This window comes from Procambarus clarkii, chromosome 47 (assembly GCF_040958095.1).
Source record: "Procambarus clarkii isolate CNS0578487 chromosome 47, FALCON_Pclarkii_2.0, whole genome shotgun sequence".
NCBI classification, from domain to species: domain Eukaryota; kingdom Metazoa; phylum Arthropoda; class Malacostraca; order Decapoda; family Cambaridae; genus Procambarus; species Procambarus clarkii.
Genome location: NC_091196.1, coordinates 21,855,426 through 21,876,779, shown reverse-complemented (window position 1 = coordinate 21,876,779; position 21,354 = coordinate 21,855,426). Strand labels below are relative to the sequence as shown.

Here is a 21,354-nt window from a genome sequence, read left to right as displayed (position 1 = left end):
ACTAATCAGCATGTGCACATTCCCTGAGTTTCGCAACACAGGAATTCATGCTACGTTGTTCAGTTTGGTATCAAATTGTTTGCAATCTAAAGGCACGCATTTTAAAACTAGTACCATAATTGAACAATGAATGAATTTTAACAAATATTTTAATTCTGGATGCAACATGCGTCTCCGCTGGACACAGTTATTTATGGACAATTTCTGTCCCCGCCCGTCAAAAGTGTTAACATATATTCAGCTTCAATTGCACAAATTACTATTTCATAATTGACACATACAAAGTATTTAGACCTTTTACAGCACTTCCCCATTCACATTTACTGCTTGTAGAATTTAATTCTCTCACTACTCTCAGTTCAACTTTTTCTGCATTTGCTTATAAGAATCACGTCTGACACTTCAACAAAAGCTTCAACTAGTTTACATTTTCTCTGCATAAAGAATTATCTGCAAACAAATTTTTACATGTTTCAATTACTCCTATTATTCCTATATGTTAGGTTTACATGCCTCCACATTATCACATCGAAAATAATGGAATTTTGTATAATGATAATTAGGGACAAATTCAGGCCATTTTAAATTTAGGGAAACTTGCTAGTAAATTACTGCATTAAGTAGTAAAGTTTAACTTTACAAATCCACAAGGAATACATTTGTTTCATTCTTACTCACAAATGCAAGAAACTGCAACCAAATCATATTGAATGTGTGTAACCGTACATACGTTAAGTCCAGAATAAGAATTGGGTCCGAATTTTGTTTATCATTCTCCGAGTTGTAAAAGATGATCTTCCTTGATGAGACAACCACGTACTGTCGCCGCCAGCCATGGCGTTTGATGTTTTGTTTATTGGGAATGGACAGCCAACCCTCAAGTCGAGACTCTGCAACAAGCAATACTTACTTCATAACAGGAAAACAATACCAATATATATACTAATAAACTGGAATCCTACTTCAGGTGCACGAAATGACTAATTATCTGTGCACATGTTTAAGTTTTAAACAAAAATTCCAGCATGCTATCAACATTTTGCCCAGTTTTCTCTACACCTGACCGCCCATAAACCTGCCTTATTTATATTCCCAGCATACAGGGAATGGCACTGCTGGCACCTGTGCACATAAGATGCAAAAAGTGAATTGAAAGTCTATATGTCATTAAAAGAAAAGTGTTTGGCATAACAATTTATGTAATTAATAAATGTTAGAAAAAGTATCAAGGATTTTAGGCTGAATAGTGAATTTATCACAATTAATGTAAACAAACTTATTAAGTATAGCATGAATGAGTAAATGAAACTTGGTCCATGTTCTCAGGTTATGATCACAAGACGTCCATCATTGGACACCATTCAAGATAAAAAAGGTATCACTACTAGAAATTTTGTTTTTGGTTACTATTTACCATAATTATCTATTATGAGACACAAAATACTGTAACAATACCATTGTTGTCCAAATATAAGTGATACAGGCACAACCACCAATTCTTCTGGTACTCACCTAATTCATCAATATCGTTATCTGCCCCACTGCTAAGGGAGGCCGTCTCACTGTTGATATTTGCCAGTTTACAGGTGAGAGACTCAATTTCAGAGTCTTTAGAGTCGGCCTCCATTTGAAGTCGGACTTTAGCCTGACTTTCCTCATATAACAGTGCTTGCAGATCCTGGACTTCCTTTGTATACTTTGACACCATTTGAGAGAACTTGTCACGCTCCTATCACAAAAAAAAATTCATTAATAGACAAATATTGTACCATTAGAAATATTTCCACACTAGGCAATGAAACCTTCAAATCTAGTATAAATTCAAATTTACACTACACATATTTTAAGTCTATTTTTGGTATGTATTCATTAGCTAGAAACACAGATAAAACATTCTTATATTGTATCAGTGATGCAAGTCACATCCATAATTTTCTATTAACTAAAACTAAAAGGTAACAGACTGCTACTTACCATTGTCATCTCTTGTTGCAATTTACGACATTCCTTCTCCTTTCTTCTCAGGTCATTGGCCGAAGCCTTAGGTTTACGACTAGCTGGAAGATTTTCCTTACGAGCCATGATCTCTGCTAATTTATTAACAGCTTGCATCTTAAGAAGCTGTTCTTGTTTTAATTGCTTGCTTAATTTTTCTAGCTCACCCTGGTGATCATTAGAAATTTTCTTGTGTTCTGCATGGAATAAAACATTACAGTAGAGGTAATGACAATGTTTGAAAAAAATTATTGTTCTACCAGAAGAATACAGTGAATCTAACTTAATGAAAAAAAAAAAACTAATTGTAATTGCCATGATTATGTACGGCACTGAGGAATATACAGCAATTACAACTGGCCGAGAAATATTTTGCTCCCATAAACAGGACAAATCATTCACACACCATTGCTATACAGGCAATGGTGCTGCTTTCATCAATATTGTATTAATTTACCCGCTGTACTAGGGCCTATAACTATCAGTACAGCACTTGGAAATTATGAATATGAAGGCCAGAAATTGTAGCCTTGGCAGGCTACAGCTAGTATTAGTTTTATTGGGTCTGCTCCAATTCATCATGTCCCTGTCATACTTTAAATTTATTGCATAATCTCGTAAACATCCTTTTTCAACATCCTCTCAAAACACTTGAAATGGCTCAATCAGGCCTTCAACCATTGATATATTGAAGGGGAAACATGTTGCAGATTGATAAGAAATAATAGTTAACAAAAAAAATGGGAAGTACAGTACGTAATTCAAACTTCAGTCTGGAATACTCGGTTTTATTCCTGACATACCAATCATATCTGAGAGGAGGGGTGACCAGCTATTGTGTCAAGAGGTGCATTGTGGTGTCAGGTAACTACACCTAAGTGTAGTTACAGATGAGAGCTACACTCTGTGCCTAATCTTCCCAATAATCATTGTCATGTGATGCTTTGAAACTACAGTATATTAACAATGTTTTAAATTTCTAAACTAACCTTCCTCAAGATTCTGGACTTGGGCATTAAGCAAATCCTTTTCCTGCTTGAGAGTCTCCACTGATCTGCTCAGTTCCTGTTCACGTTCTTTTGCCTGTAAGACAAATTAACACACATACAATTTGTTGCATAAATATTTGAAAGATGACATGCAGTTATATCACAAAATTAACTTTGATGTTCCATAAACATGATTTGTCTAACGTTCACTAGTTCTAGGGTATTAAATAGTTTCAAGCAAATATAATTAAACACTATTATACAAGATAAATAATTGAAAAGGTTAACATTTAAAGCAATACTAGTAGAAACTTTTGTTTCTCTGCTATTTTTGTCAATTAACAATAAATCACTGTCTTACAAGTGATCAAAATAAATAAGAGAGAAAGTATTATAAATTAACCAGATGGCAAGTCACAATAACATGACTGAAGATATCATGGCCACACATCAGAAAAAGCATAAATGATGACATTTCAGTCTGTCCTGGACCATTAATGTGTGATTCTGTTTTACAAATTTATATACTAACAACATTGAGAATAGAGTCCTTTTCTGTGATGTCAGCAGTGTGTCTGGAAACAAGATCACGGATCTCCAGTTCTTTAACTGTCTTCTCTTTCTCTAGTTCGGCTACGGTCTCTTCAGCAATGGAACGGGCAAGAGCCTCCGAGTCGGCTCGTCCCACGGCCAGTTGGATCTGCTGAGTAAGGCTTGTGCGTTCTTCTTCCAACTCCATTGCCTGCCGACTCTTGTCATCTGCTTCTTCGCGAAGTTCGCGTACCTGAGTCTTGTAAAGTGTCTGAAAAATTGATTACGTTCAAAATAAAATAAACATTAAAATCCTCATACAAATAGTATACAAGTATTTCAAAATGTCCCTGTTACAGGGGGGTACATTGCCAAGATATCCATCAATACTGCAACTAAGTTGTTAGGAGCAAAAAGGATTAGGTTTCAAAAACAAAAATAATTATAAAAAATGTAAATATAAAAATGAAGAAACTAGTATTGTCTCACATTGCCAATGCTGACATAAAAATCAGTGCTCAGTACAATCATGTTCAGATGCCTGCAAATTAAAAATAACTTTACAAACCCATTCCATCTTGCCATATTTCTTTCCATTTCCCATGCACTTTTACAATCGTTCACCATGTCTTTCCATCATTTTAACCTTTCTTCCTCCTACCTTTAAATTCACTAAAAAAAAAAAAACTTAACCACTTTCCATAACTTATGCAAACATCTTTTCATTAAATTTTCCTTCTTTATTCTATGCTAATACTACAAATAACTCAAGACTGACTATAGCTCTATTAATGATTACTCACTCACATGCCACATCAGTACATCTTGGTACAAGAGTAAGTGCACTACCATTCCTTCACTGGAGAGGGTGGGAAGAAAGGGGATAGGAAGAGAAATGAGAGGGAGGTAAGGGGAAGACTGGTAGAGGGGGAGAAGCAGGAAGAGCTTTGGGCACAGCAGGGTAACCCCTTATTTATTTTAATGGCCAAATAGTAAAAGGTGAAAAAAATATCAGCTTAAGAGTTTTGAATCTATACATATTCAACAGCCTTCACTTCTTTTATGATAATCTGGTATTTAACCATAAATATTGAAACAAGTTTGTTATTCAATAAGCAACACTTGTCTTACATGAACAATTAACAAGACACACAACTTACTGAGAAATACTGCTCGGCTTCGAGTGTGTCCTGCAGTTCCCTCATCTGCATGTCATCCACCGACTTTTGTGTCTTGAGTTTGTGCAGTTCTTCCTCCAAGTTATTCCGTGCCTCTTTTGCTTCTTCTAAATCACGAGTGAGCAGTTTTTCTCTTGTACGTAGGAGAGCAACCTCAGACGACTGAGCCTGGAGATCTGAAGTAAGGCTGGACCTCTTTTCAGTCTCAGATTCCAACTGTTTCTGTAGAGCCTTGACCTATGAAAAATTCATTTAATTATAAGATATGCTTCAGTTATTCTATACTAAATAGCCAAACTTTGAAATGGAACTCCACAAATTTTTGTTAAAATAAAAATGGCTTTGAAATTCAAACGATCACAATTTAAAATGGAAGCTGTAAATTATTTAAGCACACAAAAAAAACTTAATCAGTACAGTAGTATTATTTAGGAGACCAGACACTAGAATAATTATGCAAAGGATAACCAAGACTCCATATTAAGTACAGTAAATGGGTAAGCATAACATGGTACTGAAATAGTAAAGTAAAGAATACTATAATGTGTACAAGTGGAATTAGCTGGAAAACAATAAGAGAAAGTGCAGTACATGTTGAGGATAAATGTAAATTTAACAAGAATGAGCCACAATCAGTTATGTGAATTATTTCTATACAAGTTTCTTGCAACTATATATGGAGAAGAAATACTAAATTTGAAACAATGCAACCATCAAAGTGAAGAACTACGCCTGATCACCTTTTCACACTCTTGCCGGTACTCTCCTTCCAGTTTGTGAAGCTGTTGCTGCAGCTGCCGGTAATCAACACTCAACATCGAGTTCTGACGCTCCTTCTCCTGACTAGATGCCTCTGCTTGCTGACGTTTCTGCTTCTCTGCATTTAGGCGTTCCTGCAAGGCTGTAAATCCCACACAAAAATACTTTCAAATACTTGCTAGTGTCAATATTTGTATTAAATCAGAAGTATACATAATATTAACTATGTAATTACAGTACAGTACTATACTTTATTTAAAAAAAAAAAAAATTAAATACTGAAGATATGGAAGGCTCTGAAATCAGTAAAGGAGCCACACCTGCTAGTGCTTGTGCACTGGACTGGTGGTTGTGTGTAGGGGCAGCATTATTTGCTTCTCGTAAAGCTCTTGCCTCTTGCTCGTACCGGCTTGTCATGCCTCTTAGCTCTAACTCCAGTGAGTTTCTGTCTTTTTCCAGCTGGACAAGACGCTCCGACACTTTCTCAGCTTCTCTTCGTGCAACCGCTTCTCTTTCGAATGCACTATCAAGCTACAGGTATAAATTAAATGATTAAGAATAATGAGAATCACATTTATCTATCTATAAATCTTTACAAAGCAGTGCTACCAAAATTTATACATAATTAGAAAACCAATGATATTTTTAATCATCCATGCAAGTCACATGAAATACACACATTCATTTTCCCACTTTTATAATTAAAACCATCAAGTGTGAGAGTGTCATTCTATCATTAAATGGCAAGAACAATGGGAGACCACTAACTCAGCTGATTAGGCTTCAATACAACAATGATTTGACAAAATTATCTTTTAAAAAACTTAAAGAAAATATCACACACCTTGGACTGTAATGCTTGTATTTTAATATCAGCTTGTGAGACCAAGTCAACCTGATGGTTCTTGTGTGCTCGTTCCTGGTCCAACTGGGTCTGTAGGTTCACCAAGTCTCGTTCCAAGGTGTCTCGCACTGACTGGACCGCTGAGATTTTCTCCATGTACTCTGTCACCGAGGTATCTTTCCGCTGATTTATTACATTCAGTTCTGCATTTTGCTTGCGTAGTCGCGTGTTATTGTCCGACTCAACTTTATATTTGTCTTGAACTTCTTTAAGCTGTTAGGGTTATTTTAAATAGGTCACCATCTAATAAGAGTATTATATATAACCACTATTAGTTCTAAACTTAAAAATTCTAAAGAATTTACAAGCAAATATGAAAAACACTAAAAAAACTTAAATCTCAAACTGTCTGGGATGTTACTCAATTTATCAACGTACTTGTAGTAAAAAAAAAATTAATGAATAAGGTTTATGTAACAAAGTCATAGCAAAAGATTAAAAAATAATTAAATCAAATGAAAGGAATGGCTTAATTTTTAAATTTTTATAGAAAATGCAGTAAGGCATATATTTTAACCTGCTTTTCCAAAGAGTTTAGCTTCTCGTGTGCATGCTGAGCAGAGACAATATCTCTCGTCCGTTTATTTTGCTCGTCCTCAAGTTTCTTCTTCACCTCTTGGTAGAGGCCATCCAACTTACGTCTGCTTTCTATTTCATTGTCCGCCTGAAATTGTATTATAACAACAATCAAAAGAACTAATGTTAAGCTTCAAATTTAAGCCAAATGTAAGGAATACTGCAGCTTATTCATAAATAATACAGGCCATAGAGAATACAGTGTAACCTAAAAGATCTAGACTAACAATATAATGGAATCTTTGAAAATATGTAAATATTTTACAACCGATACAAGTGAATGTTTGGCATGGAGACCCAAACCTTCCAATGTATGCAGAAAATCTAAACTGACACCGCATGAAAATATTTTATTTTTGTATATGTTTACTATTCTTTTACCTCTAGTACTGTAATAAGTATTACTTTTAAAACATTCCAATTCCTTGCTGAACTTACACAGGGCTCTAAAATGACACTGCATTTAGTACATATGACATTCTGCAGGTGGCCAAGTTACACTGACACTGGACATGTACACATTCAATGTGCATTCTTTCACAAGTATATAATTAGACTTCCACATTTCCATTACTTGCAATGTGTACACAATTATTTATGATATAGCATACCCACATGCTTAAAACCTCTTAATTTTTCATTCTTTATTATACCACAAAAATTAAGTTAACTGCAGAAGGCCTACTGACCCATATGAGGTCGAAAAAGCAAAGGACACAGCTGATAGTACAACAGAAACCATCTTTGGTAACAAGGGAGGATAAAAGAACAAACCAGATATGGGGAAAAGGGACCAACCTTGACATAAAAATGTGAGCTAGAACAGCTTGCTGGAATGTAATCGAGCAGTGAAGAACTCCACTTCTGCCTCCAAGCATACAACCGAAGCAATGCCTCTGCCATACTCACCGTAGGCAGAAGAAAATACACACCCAGCATCAAAGCCTCAGCATCCAGAGCATCCATGAAGCTGCACAAAAAATGTCCTGGACAGTCCAAATGTGAAAAACTGAAGACAGTCAGACAGTCTGTGGTCCTCCACAACTTAAGCAGTGAAAAGCAAAGGCACATTCACATGGAGTTACCAAGTGCCCACATCCCAGGTCAGGGCAGATGCAAACATAGGAATCGAGCACCTCAAACGATTAACCAAACAAACTGCATATTTGCATGAAAGGAAAAATCTGAGAAAAATACTGGCATCAAGAAATGAACTTGTAGGTAGTGGGCAGGTGGTGGTGTAATAGTGAGCAATCAATTAAGAGTGGCATGACTTACAAATAATCCTAAATTAGCAAAAAAAAACTCAGAATTAGGCACGAGACCACAGACGATTAAAGGACATCCACAGACGGTTGAAGGGCATCCACAGACCCATCTCGAGCCTCTGCACAACCCAATGCCCTACAAAATTACCTAAGAGCCTAGAGTAGAACCAAGTTCCTCACTGAACATCAAAGATGACTAACAAATACTGAATATGGAACAATCCTAGCAAATATAACCTCCTCAGAATAGAAGGCAGCAATGGAACATCAACAGGAAATTTTAGCTGTAAATGGTTCTGCCACTGGAAAGGAATGGGCAACCATCCATCCTATAATCAAAAGTAGACAAAATCTAAAGAACACAAATGCTTCAGACTGCGGACCAGGGGAGGGGTAAAATACAAACGGAACGCTCTGTCCCGGAAAGCGGTAGTCGCCCGATATGCTGCACCAAGTGAAGGACAAACATTTCGGGTCCAGGGAATAAAAACAATTATTAACCAAACTGGCAGAATGGTTGAGATAGAAATGATTACTTTCAGCATGTAACAGAATCACAGAGTTTCTTTCACCCTGTGCCCCTGTTACCTAGCAGTAAAATAGGTACCTGGGTGTTAGTCAGCTGTCACGGGCTGCTTCCTGGGGGGTGGAGGCCTGGTCGAGGACCGGGCCGCGGGGACACTAAAAGCCCTGAAATCATCTCAAGATAACCTCATAACCCAAAAAAACTGAACACAGAGGCAGGCTTAGGAACAAGAGCTATATTGGACTCAGAACACCCAAGGCCTGCTTGACAATGCCAACACTAGCTGGGGCCAACTGGCTGGGAAGCCATGCATTGGGTAATGTCCAGAAACTTCTAACACACCACCCACCAGGAAAAAACACTTTAGTGGGAGATAAAAAGCCACCAGAGCACGAGCTGACTACAAACCCAGAGTGCACCCCCAAATCGCAACAAAACCCTAGGTCACCTCAACCTCTTGGCCATGCATAGGAGCCAAAGTCGATACACTGACCCTAAACTCCTCATAATGAGAAAACCTCAAGAAATGAGCCCCTGTAACCTTAGCAGGGACAAAAAAAAAAAAACACTAAAAAGCAGGGGCACCACCAGTGCCAACTAGAGAAGGTCTCTCTAGCCACAAGCAGTTGAGGTAGCTAGAGATAGACACAATGTTTACACAACAGTGGAGTTAAACAAAAACATGTGTGAAGGAGAAAAAAGGAACCAATACAGAAATAGGACCCCTTCAAGACCAGGTCCAAAAAAGGAAGTCAACACTTAGCTGAAAATAAAGTCAGGAAGAGCAAATAGCAATAGGAACTGCAGTCTAAACCACACCAAATGCATGACTACTGGGGTCAACCAGTGGGGAAGGGGAGGGGGGGGGAGGAAGGCAGGTGTGTTGCTGGGGCTGCCATCTACTGGGGGTATGAGTAACTAGCAGTTGGGTCTGGACAACAAGTGTGTACATAGTTTGTGCCAGGGTTACCAATGTTTCCAGGCAGTTGCTTGGTTTGGAATGCTCTACATTTTTGGTAGTTTTTCCTTTTTACCTGGGTCGATCTTGTATCTCTTAAGACTTTCTTGCCTCTATTGAGGGGTCCACATTTTGGTACTGGTCCCTAGTAGGTGACTGACTCAAAGGGCCTGGCAAGATGCTTAGGCTTGAAGCAAACGAGGAGAGTACCTCAGAGAGCTAATGAAGGAGCCCTCCCAGACACCCATTTATGATTTGTCTTTGTCTTGCTACAGTGCATGCCTTCTCTAATTTCTTTTAACCATTCTTAGGTCATTTTTAGCATTTCTAACTAGTTTGACAAATTGTTGATCTAGATTGACTTTACTATTCTTCATGCTTTTGTAAAGTTTTTTTTTTTTATAAGGTTATCGAGTCCCATGGTTATCCATTTTGGGTCATTATTATTCAACCTAATCCGTTTACTGTGTATGGTATACTATGCTTCTGGACTCCACTAAGAATGTTTCTAAAAATGTTATTATTTGAAACTACACCGTAATCCAGTTTCATGTCACCCACTGCTGAACTCTCATCGTGTTCCAAGGCCAGCCCACCTCCCATGTTCAGATATACTCACTCTACCCTTTTCAAGACACTTTTTTTTTATCTTGAAAATCAGCTTTACACATTAGGTAATTTTAAATTTAAAAAATAATTGAAATTACCTTTTAAATTTAACTTTCTCTCGACTATGGTGCAATAAATTACAAAACCTACCTAATTTTATGTCAGGATGCTTCCTGAGACCTATTCAAAGTGGACCAAGCAGTATTTTCTAAGGGATTTTATGGGAAAAATAGGATGCATAACAGAATCAAGAAATTGAATATACAACATTATCAATGTACAGTAAATACCATCAAGTGTTAAGGTTTGTTAATACAGTGTAATACACAATTATATGATTATACTACTTTTCTTAGAAAATTTCAGGATTATTGACATTTAAGTACAAAACTAATAAATGTGGAAAGTAAATAAAATTGGCCTTCATTAGTTCAGAAGAAATGGACAATTTGAGAAACGTGTGCTTTATTAAGAAGTGTGCTGTGTGTGTTAGTGGCTTTGCAAGAATGTAAGAATAAGTGTTATGTACTCTCACGAACCCAATGAACTTCTTCTATATAAATCAATAAAAAATAAATACAAAAATGAATAAAGTAGTGAGGGTCATACTATGGAAGATTTGCTAGAGTGTGGCAGAGCAGGTGCTCTGTGATGCTGTGTTATGGTCAAGACATGGTGAATATCTTTAGCTATACAGTAGTACTGTAATTCTTTAATACTGCTCACATACTTTCTCTGGCCTGATGCCTCACCACCTCACAAAAGTGGGAAACTGGGTAATAATGATGATATATAAGCAAATGAATATAGAGAGCTGTTTTACCTTTCTTTGAGCCTCCTTTAGATCGTGTTGTAGCAATAGTAATTTTCTATCAATATCTCTCCTCTCCTGCTGCCTCTCTTGGTCCTTCCGTGTTAGGGCATCAAGTTGAAGCAAAGTTACTTGATACTTGTTCTCCAGCTCATCTACTACAACTCTCTGGTGTTCTACTTCAGCGCTCAGAACAGCAATTTGATTACTTGCTTCTGTGCCATCATTCGTCTGTATGTGGAAAATGAATGTGGAAAACGTGTTAAAACATATGCAGATAAGAAAAACTGAAAACAACTTACTTTATGAAAACTATTTAATAATATATAGGCATATACTAACTAGCTTATATTATTAAACTACAGTGCAGTATTAAGAAAATGTAAAAATAAATATTACAGCACTTATTTTCCCTTTCCACTGTCTTCCAAGGCAATGGGGGAAAAATTATAAACAAAAAATAATACTCTATCTCTTACAATATAAAATATAACAACCATGCTGGTACTGTAGATAGAGAACAACACTTCACATCTGCCATATTCAACACCAACTATTATGAAATAGAAACTTTCACATGCTAAAGAGAATACGAGAAGAAATATAATGGGTGGAAAACAAGACCAAAACATGTAAAAGAATACACCTCTATTTCTAAATAGAGTACAGTACTTTCTGTGTATAGAATACTACAACCTACAGTAAATACATAACTTCATACAAATTATTTCATAAACAGATTCTGTGCAGTAATATGAAATATTTAAATAAAATAGCAGATATAATGATGAATACAACAGATAAAAATGCTAACAAGGCATGTTACTGTTTTGCAACAGTTATTTTGCACATCAATCATGTGTATCCACTGCTGTAATAGTGTATTATACACAGTCAACTATGTACCACATTTAACTTAAATTCAGCTTACAACACAGCAAGGGTTCAAAATTGAAACGTCAATGTAAAATTCAGTCATAAGCTTGTAGTCACTGGTATAACAAATGTTGAGTACAGTACTTGAGTGTTACCAATCCACTATGCACATTAAAAACAACATACAGTAGTCAATTATGTCATTAAATCCCTGCACATAACATGGCTGCCCAGTCAATAAGTACATAAACCCAAATGGGTCATAAGCCCAGGCATAGCTGAAAAAAATGACCTTATAAGCTTAATGCAGACTAAATCCCTTACCTCCGAGCTTAAACTAAGTACTGTACCAAATTATTGCGGCCATTGATGCGAGAAAATAAAGATGGCGGATAAGGAGGGGACTGATTAAGCTAATAGATATATACCTGCTTGATGGGGTTCTGGGAGTTGTTTTTTTTTTTTTTTTTTTTTTTTTTGAGATATATACAAGAGTTGTTACATTCTTGTACAGCCACTAGTACGCGTAGCGTTTCGGGCAAGTCCTTAATCCTACGGTCCCTGGAATACGATCCCCTGCCGCGAAGAATCGTTTTTTCATCCAAGTACACATTTTACTGTTGCGTTAAACAGAGGCTACAGTTAAGGAATTGCGCCCAGTAAATCCTCCCCGGCCAGGATACGAACCCATGACATAGCGCTCGCGGAACGCCAGGCGAGTGTCTTACCACTACACCACGGAGACTGCAAATTTTTACTCCCCCAAATTTTTTTACTCCCCCAAGCCTGGCCCGAGGCCAGGCTTGAGACTATGAAGATGATCTTTCTTATTTAAATGAGTTCAAATCACTGTGTTATAAAAATGACATAAAAGCTTATGATATCCTCTCATGAGCATTACAAACTGTGGTATAGTGGTTAGACCTCTTCACTCCAGAGTCTAACCCCAGGCAGGGTCCAACAATTGCACATTGTTCATTCACTGTTAACCCCCACCCCCCACCCCCCGCCCCGATTGTACCCAACAATAATTGGGGACCTAAATATGAAGTGATTATCTTCATGTCCAAACAACACATTACAAAATGAAGAAAGAAAATGAAAATGAAAAAAATTAAAGGCTATTTAATAAGATCATTAAAGATTATGACAATCTTGACAAAAAAAAATATTAAACTGTCAATGTATACTGCAATATTATTTGAAACAATGGCTTTAAAATTAAAGTCAAACATTTTTACTGAAAACAAAAAATATATATCACAGTACAGTATTTAAATCCCATAATAAGCAAATGGAACAGCTTACCAAATTATAAAATTCAGTGCAACAATGTGTATATATTTAAAAATAGAATCAAGAGGAACTGTACTTCACTTTAAACTCACACCTTACACAATATGTGCCACCATAAACTTTCCATAACAAATATCCTATGTTGGAGTTGTATAGTCTGTTGCTGTTTTAATTCTTATACAATCTTTTTAACTTCAAGTTAAAGTATAGACTTGAGGTCAAAGCATTCTTGCATAAGCTCACTGGCTTAAAACTGAGAGCAGCTTACTGTATATTCTAGCTAATATAAGCTGTAATGCTGGTAACAACAAATAGCCAAAACCACAAAAATACAAAATGTTGTAAGTGCAAGGGTCTGCTGTACATGACAGCACTGGAAAGTTGCATTCCACACACACACACCCGATCAACTAGATCTTTTCCAATATTTTCTATATAACTAACTTCAACCAGTTTTTATCATTGGCAGCGATTGATTCATGTCTATTTGCACTACCGATAAAGCGGATTGCGTTAAAATGGGTTTCCACCGAACTTCCTTATCTTTCAATGATAGATAAAAACCTAAATAACATTTACAAAAAACACTTCATAGCTTCACTGCATCCCAATGAACCAAGAATGTCATAAAATGAGTGGAAGATGCATCAAATAAATTCTTTTAAGGTGAAGGTTTGAGCAAATTGCCACATGACGCTGGTATTTTCTAGCATGGACTTGACTATTACTACAACTACATTACTATAATGATTTTTAGTTCTCTCTGAAAGATTTTTAGTCCTCTCTGAAACACTTTTTATTTGTAATGACAATGCAAAAAACAAAACATAAAAAATTATGACCCACAAGGAACAATTATTATTATCCACTTATCGGCAAATTCTGCAGTGCAAAAAGTTCAATCACGATCAGCATATAACATGCACCATAACCATTAACCCTTAGAGTGAGGCTTATGTCAGTTGACGAATGAGAGGTCACTTGAGGTCAACGTAGCTTACATCAGTTGACAATTATTACGCAATACGATAAACCTTGGTCCTATACATATAAATTCACTAATTATAAACATTTTGGAGCATGTGGTATTGTTATGCCCAAAAATATTTATACAAAACATTAAGTCTGAGATCATTTTTGTCATCTTTCTGCAGTCACCCATATTAATGTTTTCTCTTGATTGTTAAAAGAGATGTAAAAATTGGGAGTACAGTACTGTAATTCTACAGTATATCCAAATTTGAAGAACTGATATGAAATTCTGAAATGTACAGTATATCCCAAATGTATCCATACAGACTTTTTAAAAATATTTTGTCCATATTTTTCATATATTTTACTCTCAACTGGTAAGAATAAACTCATAAAAACTAGTTTTCAAATACTTTTAGATTTGCATTTTGGTGTGTACCTGGGCTGAGTTAACTGTGCACTCCAAGGGTTAATCATGCATTATTCATGAACTGAGTACAATTCCATTCATTTCTAAACTTCACAAATACTCTATATCCATATACACACTGCATTCCTTTTGAATTAAAGCAAAATTAGTTGGTTAACAGTCAAAAACGAATAACATGGCAAAAATGCAAGCACATGCAATCAAACCATTATTATTACTGAATATGACTGGCTCAAGCATACAGTACCTTCAACAGGTCCCATATCAATGTGTTCTGTAGGGAAGAGTGCTACTGTTATCAGGTGATACACTCAATGGCACCATTAACAAAGGTTACAGGTTTATACTGTTAATGATTTATAATGCCAAGCTTATCTAGAAGCTCTCTACACATCGCCATTAACAGTGGGTCTTGGGGAGTATAAAGTACTGGATTTAGTGTGACACTTTAATTCTACAATGTCAGTAAGAAGGTAGGTGCTACAAGAAACATTATTTGAATACAAAAACATTTTAGTTACACTTGTGTGTTAGTTCTTAAAGTATTAAAATAGCATCAAATTAAACTGATTTCAGAAGATATTCCTTCAGCCTAATTCTAGTGCTCAGTTACCAATTAAAATCCAAACAGCTTATATACTTCCTGCAAAAATAAACAAATTCTTGTTTATATTACGAGACTCTTATTGACAACCATTCTAATGACAGTGATGTTTATTATAAGTGTGTGTAAATAAACTAACGCAAACAGGTTGCTAAGTAGAGCTTAAAAAAAATCACTAAGGTATGTACAATACTGTACTTCAAAAAATACAAATTGTTTTAAATACAATATGTACTACTAAAAATATTTACCTATTACTGCAAGTATGATAATGTATACAAATTCTACACGATTTTACCTACAGGTACACAAGTGTAAATAAACATAACATACTTTTATCTATTAACACACTCATTGCAGCAACATATTAATATTTCCTACTCTACTCATAGCTACACCAGATGATGCATTAATGCATCATCTGACACAAAATATCCTCAAGACTAATCATTATTTCTTTATCACGATACAGGTAAAAGGAGTCGAATGCCAAACCTCAAGAAGGCGAGTACAGTGTATTTGAAACTTTCATGGCTCTACCAAATGCTTCACTGCCACATAAAAACTTTTTTGATGTATCTGTGCAAAAATTATGCTATACTTTGAAAATCTATTTGATAACCATAATTCAGGGATATAGAGTATTAATTATTTGTGCACTTTTACACGTAAATAAAGAAAAGAAATTAAGTATTTATGACTATAAATAGATCCATAATTAATATATTATTATAAACTTTAGTAAACCTAGCAGTTGCAAGAAAGGATGGCAGATATGCAGCCTTATATCAACGTTACGGAGACAAAACTGATGAATGTAAGAAGAGGATGCAATATTCCCAAGAGGATACCAGATAGTAAGAAAAGACAGGATAAACAAGGGAGGGGGAGGAGAAGTAGCCTTACTGCTACAAGAACATTTAACTTAGAAGAGATAAGAGATTCCAGAGGTAATCAAACAGAAGGATTTTATACTATGTATGATAACATTAAGCAGCCCGTCCTCCAAAAATGGGGTGGTAAATGTAAGGAGACAAATAAGTGCAATTATGTACTATTCATAGCAGTTAGAAATTGTACTTATTTTCACTTAGTATTAAATCGTACTGTCAAATATATTGTGAATATTTGAGTTTACCTTAAAAACTGAATAGAAAACCACAACCTCACCTAACCGTCTTAGTTTTTGAAGATAATAATTTTATTGCTTCTTAATTACAATTAGTACTTAACCTATAGCTATATTGATATTACAGTTTTATAAAACTAATAAAACAAAACTAAAATATATCAATAAATTGTAAAGAAACTCAGGATATTTTAAAATTTTGTATAAAATCTATATTGTTTAATAAACCTGAAAAAGAAATTCTTGATATTTAAAACTTGTGTATTGCTAATTGAAATTGAAAATTGCATCCTAAAATTCTGAGTGTCTTAACAGAAAACGAGGAGAATTAAATCGGGGGAGGGAGTTGGGTAAATGTAACAGCCCCATAAGTGCAATTATGCACTGGTTATGACAGTACGAAAGTGTACTTATTACACTTAGTATTAAATCGTACTGTCAATTCGGAGGATGGGTTGCATTAAGGACCATGAAGAACACAGTAAGTGTTATTTACAGCCCTCCATTAACAACAGGAAGGTCAAGGGAGGAAAATAATAATTGCAATGATACATGCCTGAAGGTAATAGAAATAAAAAATGAGGCCTTAGTGGCATGGAGAGCTAGAGCAAAAATCTAAATATTTTGGGGTTTTAACCACAGGGGAAAACAAAACTGCTCCACAAAGGATCCTCAAGGGGAGAGATAAAACATGGAGAGCAAGATTTGTGGATACTACAAACACTTCCTGTGGCAGCATATCAAAGATTCAACAAGAAAAAGAGGTGGTGATCCACCAGCTACTCTGTCCAATACCTGGATAAGAGTAGACCTGGTGTTTACTCAAAATAAAGATGATGTAGAGAACTTAAAATCTGAGATACCGCTGAATTATCTTGTTTGATTACATTGTAGAACTGAAAAGAGTTGGAAAAATGGTTAGGAGCAAGAGGGAATACAGAAGGGGTAACTACGGGAGGTTCAATGGGAGACTGAAATGGAAGGAAAGTCAGCAAATGAGATGGAACTCAAAAGAAATGCAAAGCAGCAGCAGAACAGCTCATACCTCTCAGGAGGGAATGGGTCAAAAGGAGAATGTTCAACAGTGTAAGGAGGTGAAGGAGAAACCAGGAAAGCCATGGAAAAGGACAGGGATATGGGTACAGAAGCAAATAGGGAGGCACTAAAGAGGGCCAGGAATGAAAACACAAGAATCAGAAAGGCATTATGGCAAAAGTACCGAGCCAAGCGAAGCTGTTGCACAAACAGGGACACAACAAGAGGTCATCAAACCAGAACCAAATTGGTGTCCAAGTACGGGTGACAACAGATGACTAGAAACAACACTAGACAGAACTGTAATAAAACAACACTAGACAGAACTGTAGTAAAACATCACGAGACAGAACTGTAATAAAACAACACTAGACAGAATTGTAGGGATAAAAAAAAAAGATACCTTGAAGAATTGGATGTACTGTAGCAATTATAGTAGGACCAGACCAAATATCACCATAGTACTGAAGGAAGCTGCAGGGGGCATGTGTTACCCATTAACTATAGTGTTCAAAATTGCCTTAGAGATGCGAGAGCTACCGGAAATCTGGAAAAGGAAAATGCTTCTAATATTCAAGAAAGGGAACAGACATGAAGCACTAAACTATAGACCAGTGTCATACTAGAAAAAGTCATCAGGAAAAGGATAGTAAAACATTTGGAAAGAGTAAACTTTATGATAAGAGGCACAACACAGCTTCAGAGAGGGAAAATCATGCTTAATGAACTTGATTGAATTTTATGAGATGGTCACCAAAATAAGATAAGAGAAGGATGGGTAGACTGCAGCTTCCTAGACTGTCAAGAAGCTTTTGATATTCTTCCTCACAAAAGACTAATACACAAGATGGAGAGACAAGTAGGAATGAAAGGAAAGGCACTGGACTGGGCTCGAGAGTACTGTACTTGAACGACAGGAAATAAAGGGTCATAGTCAGATACATCAGGCTGGAGAGGAATGGAAAGTAATGTTCCAAAGGGCTCTGTCTTAGGACCAATGCTGTTTTTAATTTATATAAATGAACTTGCAGAAGGAGTGACCTCACACATGTCAATGCTTGCAGATGATACAAAGTTAATGAGGAGAGTAAGAACTGAAGAGGACTATATGGTGCTGCAAGGAAACATTAACAAACATTAGGAATGGGTAGATAAATGGCTGCTGGAATTTAATCCAAATAAGTGCAAAGTAATGAAAATGGGTAAGAGAGAGAGAGGAGACCTGTGTTTAACTATACTATAAGGAAAAGGCAATTACAAGAAACAATAAGAGAAAAAGACCTGGAAGTAGACATAATTTCAACAGTAATGCCAGAAGCTCATGTGTGCAGGACGATATGTAAAGTTAGCAAACATAAGAACGTTGTTTAAGAATCTAAACAAGGAGGCTTTCAATTACATACACACTGTCATTGTGAGACCATAACTTGAGTATACAGCTCCAGCATGGAACCCACATCTTGTGAATTATAAACAGAAACTTGAGAAAGTTCATAAATTAGCAACTAGATTAGCACTGGAACTGAGAGGCCTCAGTTATGAGAACAGGTTGAAAGAACTCAACTTCATACCTTTCAAGAGAAGAAACAGTATATGATAACTATGTACAAGATCTTGAGAGAGTATAGGTAAGGTGGATAATGGAAGCCTATTTAAATTAAAGAGGTGGGACAAGGGGACATCAAAGGAAGCTGGATCTGCAATTGAGTTGAAAAGATGTAAGAAAGTTCTCATTACCTGTACAGGTGGTAGAAAAGTGGAAAGCACTGAAGAAAGAGCTTGTTGAAGCCAATTCCATCCACAACTTTAAAAGAAATATGATGAAAACGTTAATATTGAGAAGCGTAATTAGCGCACCAGGCATAAACAGCTAGGAGGTGGGGCATAAAGGGCTAGATCTCACTCCCCATAGTCACTAATAGGTAAGTGCACAATAGTGGTTACCCATTTTTTACTGTACACTGATAGAGACTGTCATTTCAAAATATAATAACAAAATCAAGGTTCAAAATCTATAATAGTTTTGCAAACTCAAAAAGGGTACTGCATAAACTTTTACTGCACTGCTTACAGAAAATTTTCTGATCATATTTATTAAGAAAACCCTTTCAAACTATAAATTTCACATTAAACACTAAAACCAATTAGTGTTATTACGGTACTGAATACACTGCACCGCAATTGTTTAACTTTTCTCAACTTTCTGCTCATGACTAAATTGCATCATCTTATAAATAATTCTTTATCTACTAAATAACTGGAAGCTGCACTTTCCATTTCCTTAGAACTTTATATATTATGCCCAAGGAATAACACACTTCCTGAAATGCAACACAATGTTAAATGCAGTATTTTATCGGTTCTTATTAGTCACAAGATTTCAGCAAGTCTGCAACAACTAACTTCCCATGAATGTCGACCAACTAAACATGGACCGGGGAGAAGCATGCAATTACAAGTTATGTATATTGGGGCATTATGCAGCATTACCATACCTAAACTGGATATTGGAATTTACTATATACACACAACAAAGACAATGAAACATTAATTAAGTATATAGGACAAAATGTACACCAGTTACAAACATGCATTAAAATCCTCATTTTTTGAGTTTTATCTTAAAATAAATTTCAAGCTGCAATATTTAGTAAAGGAAGAAATTATGGTAAATGGTTACTTATCATTATAGGCACCTATAATACACTTTATCACTTCTATATTTATGTAGGACACAGTTATAACTAGTAACTTTTCCTACAGCATATTTACCAGCATAATCTCTTACTACAACTACTCATGCATTGAACCTAGTTTGAAAAAGCCTTTTAAATGCAGCATATACTGTAAGAAAAAACTGGCACTAGAGTAGTTTATGCTTTTCAACCAGCATAGGTTTTAATCATTTACTGTATTTCATGCCAAGAAGAGTTGCTTTTAGCCAGAATCTGCATGCTAACCAAAACTCTCACTAAATTACCAAATATAGGAAAGCATCCACCAAGGAAGTTGCTTTTTGGGAATTGTAAACAGGACAAGATTGTGTACCAGCTGCACTAAATTATATGACATTACAGATAGTCTGATAGCAAATTATATGTTCTTTCAATGAGATAAAAAGAAAAGCCTGATTTTTCTCTAGATGTAGCTAAGGTCATATAATCTATATCATATAAGTATCATATATTATAAATATATGATGGGTCACATAACTGACATGTATTCATTCTATTGTTTAAAGAGAGAAGTAGACATGGAAGGAAATAGAGGGCAAAAAGATTTGTATTTACAAGGATGAACTATGAAAGGATGAGATAACTTTAGAGAGGCAGTTAAGCTGCCAATGGAAATACGTGTTCTGCACTATGAGACATATTGAGGAATGAGCAAGAGAATTCTTTCATCATACACCACTTGGTAGCATACCACAAGTTTACAAGCTTCACATATACAATCAGTGCATTCACTTTCTGATTACTTATGTCAGGGCTGAGAAACTGGTGCACAGCAGGCTACATGAATACAAGGGGGCTTATGACTGTATATTCTGACATTCAAATTCCAAATTGTTGCCCACCAGCATCCAACTGTGGCACACAATAATTACATTGGCAATGAAAATGTATTGTGGCTGCAGCTGAGAAACTTTTACTACCATTCTCCAAGTAGCTTTATAGCAAGATAGGACCTACAAATTGCGCTTAATGTTACAACATCAGCCATCTAACCAGGCATTGTGGAAGGTATTCACATTAAACACCTCATCCTCGTGAAACAGAAGAAGCAAGAAAGGTGTGAGAAGCAAGATTGAAAGAGAACAACTAGTTTCCAAAAAACTGCTCCCAGAGCACATCTGCAGGCAAGGCATGCAGCAAAAAGAAAGACACCATGTACCATGCACCAGCTTA

The 21,354-nt window shown here is 35.9% G+C and overlaps 1 protein-coding gene across 5 annotated transcripts in view; it reads right to left on the bottom strand.

The window, feature by feature from the left end:
• Positions 1 to 21,354, bottom strand: part of LOC123763086 (rho-associated protein kinase 2-like) — a 55,621-nt gene that overhangs the window by 16,620 nt on the left and 17,647 nt on the right. For all 5 annotated transcript variants that reach the window (XR_011222273.1, XM_069302092.1, XM_069302094.1 and 2 more), the window contains exons 12-22: positions 11,117 to 11,335; positions 6,874 to 7,020; positions 6,297 to 6,569; positions 5,773 to 5,983; positions 5,434 to 5,594; positions 4,676 to 4,930; positions 3,517 to 3,786; positions 2,985 to 3,078; positions 1,975 to 2,192; positions 1,513 to 1,729; positions 731 to 890 (exon numbers count right to left, since the gene is read on the bottom strand). Coding sequence is in view for 4 of the 5 variants with exons in the window: in XM_069302092.1 (XP_069158193.1) it covers positions 731 to 890; positions 1,513 to 1,729; positions 1,975 to 2,192; positions 2,985 to 3,078; positions 3,517 to 3,786; positions 4,676 to 4,930; positions 5,434 to 5,594; positions 5,773 to 5,983; positions 6,297 to 6,569; positions 6,874 to 7,020; positions 11,117 to 11,335 (2,225 nt within the window). In the remaining variant the exon portion in view is untranslated. The remainder of the gene's footprint in view (positions 1 to 730; positions 891 to 1,512; positions 1,730 to 1,974; positions 2,193 to 2,984; positions 3,079 to 3,516; positions 3,787 to 4,675; positions 4,931 to 5,433; positions 5,595 to 5,772; positions 5,984 to 6,296; positions 6,570 to 6,873; positions 7,021 to 11,116; positions 11,336 to 21,354) is intronic.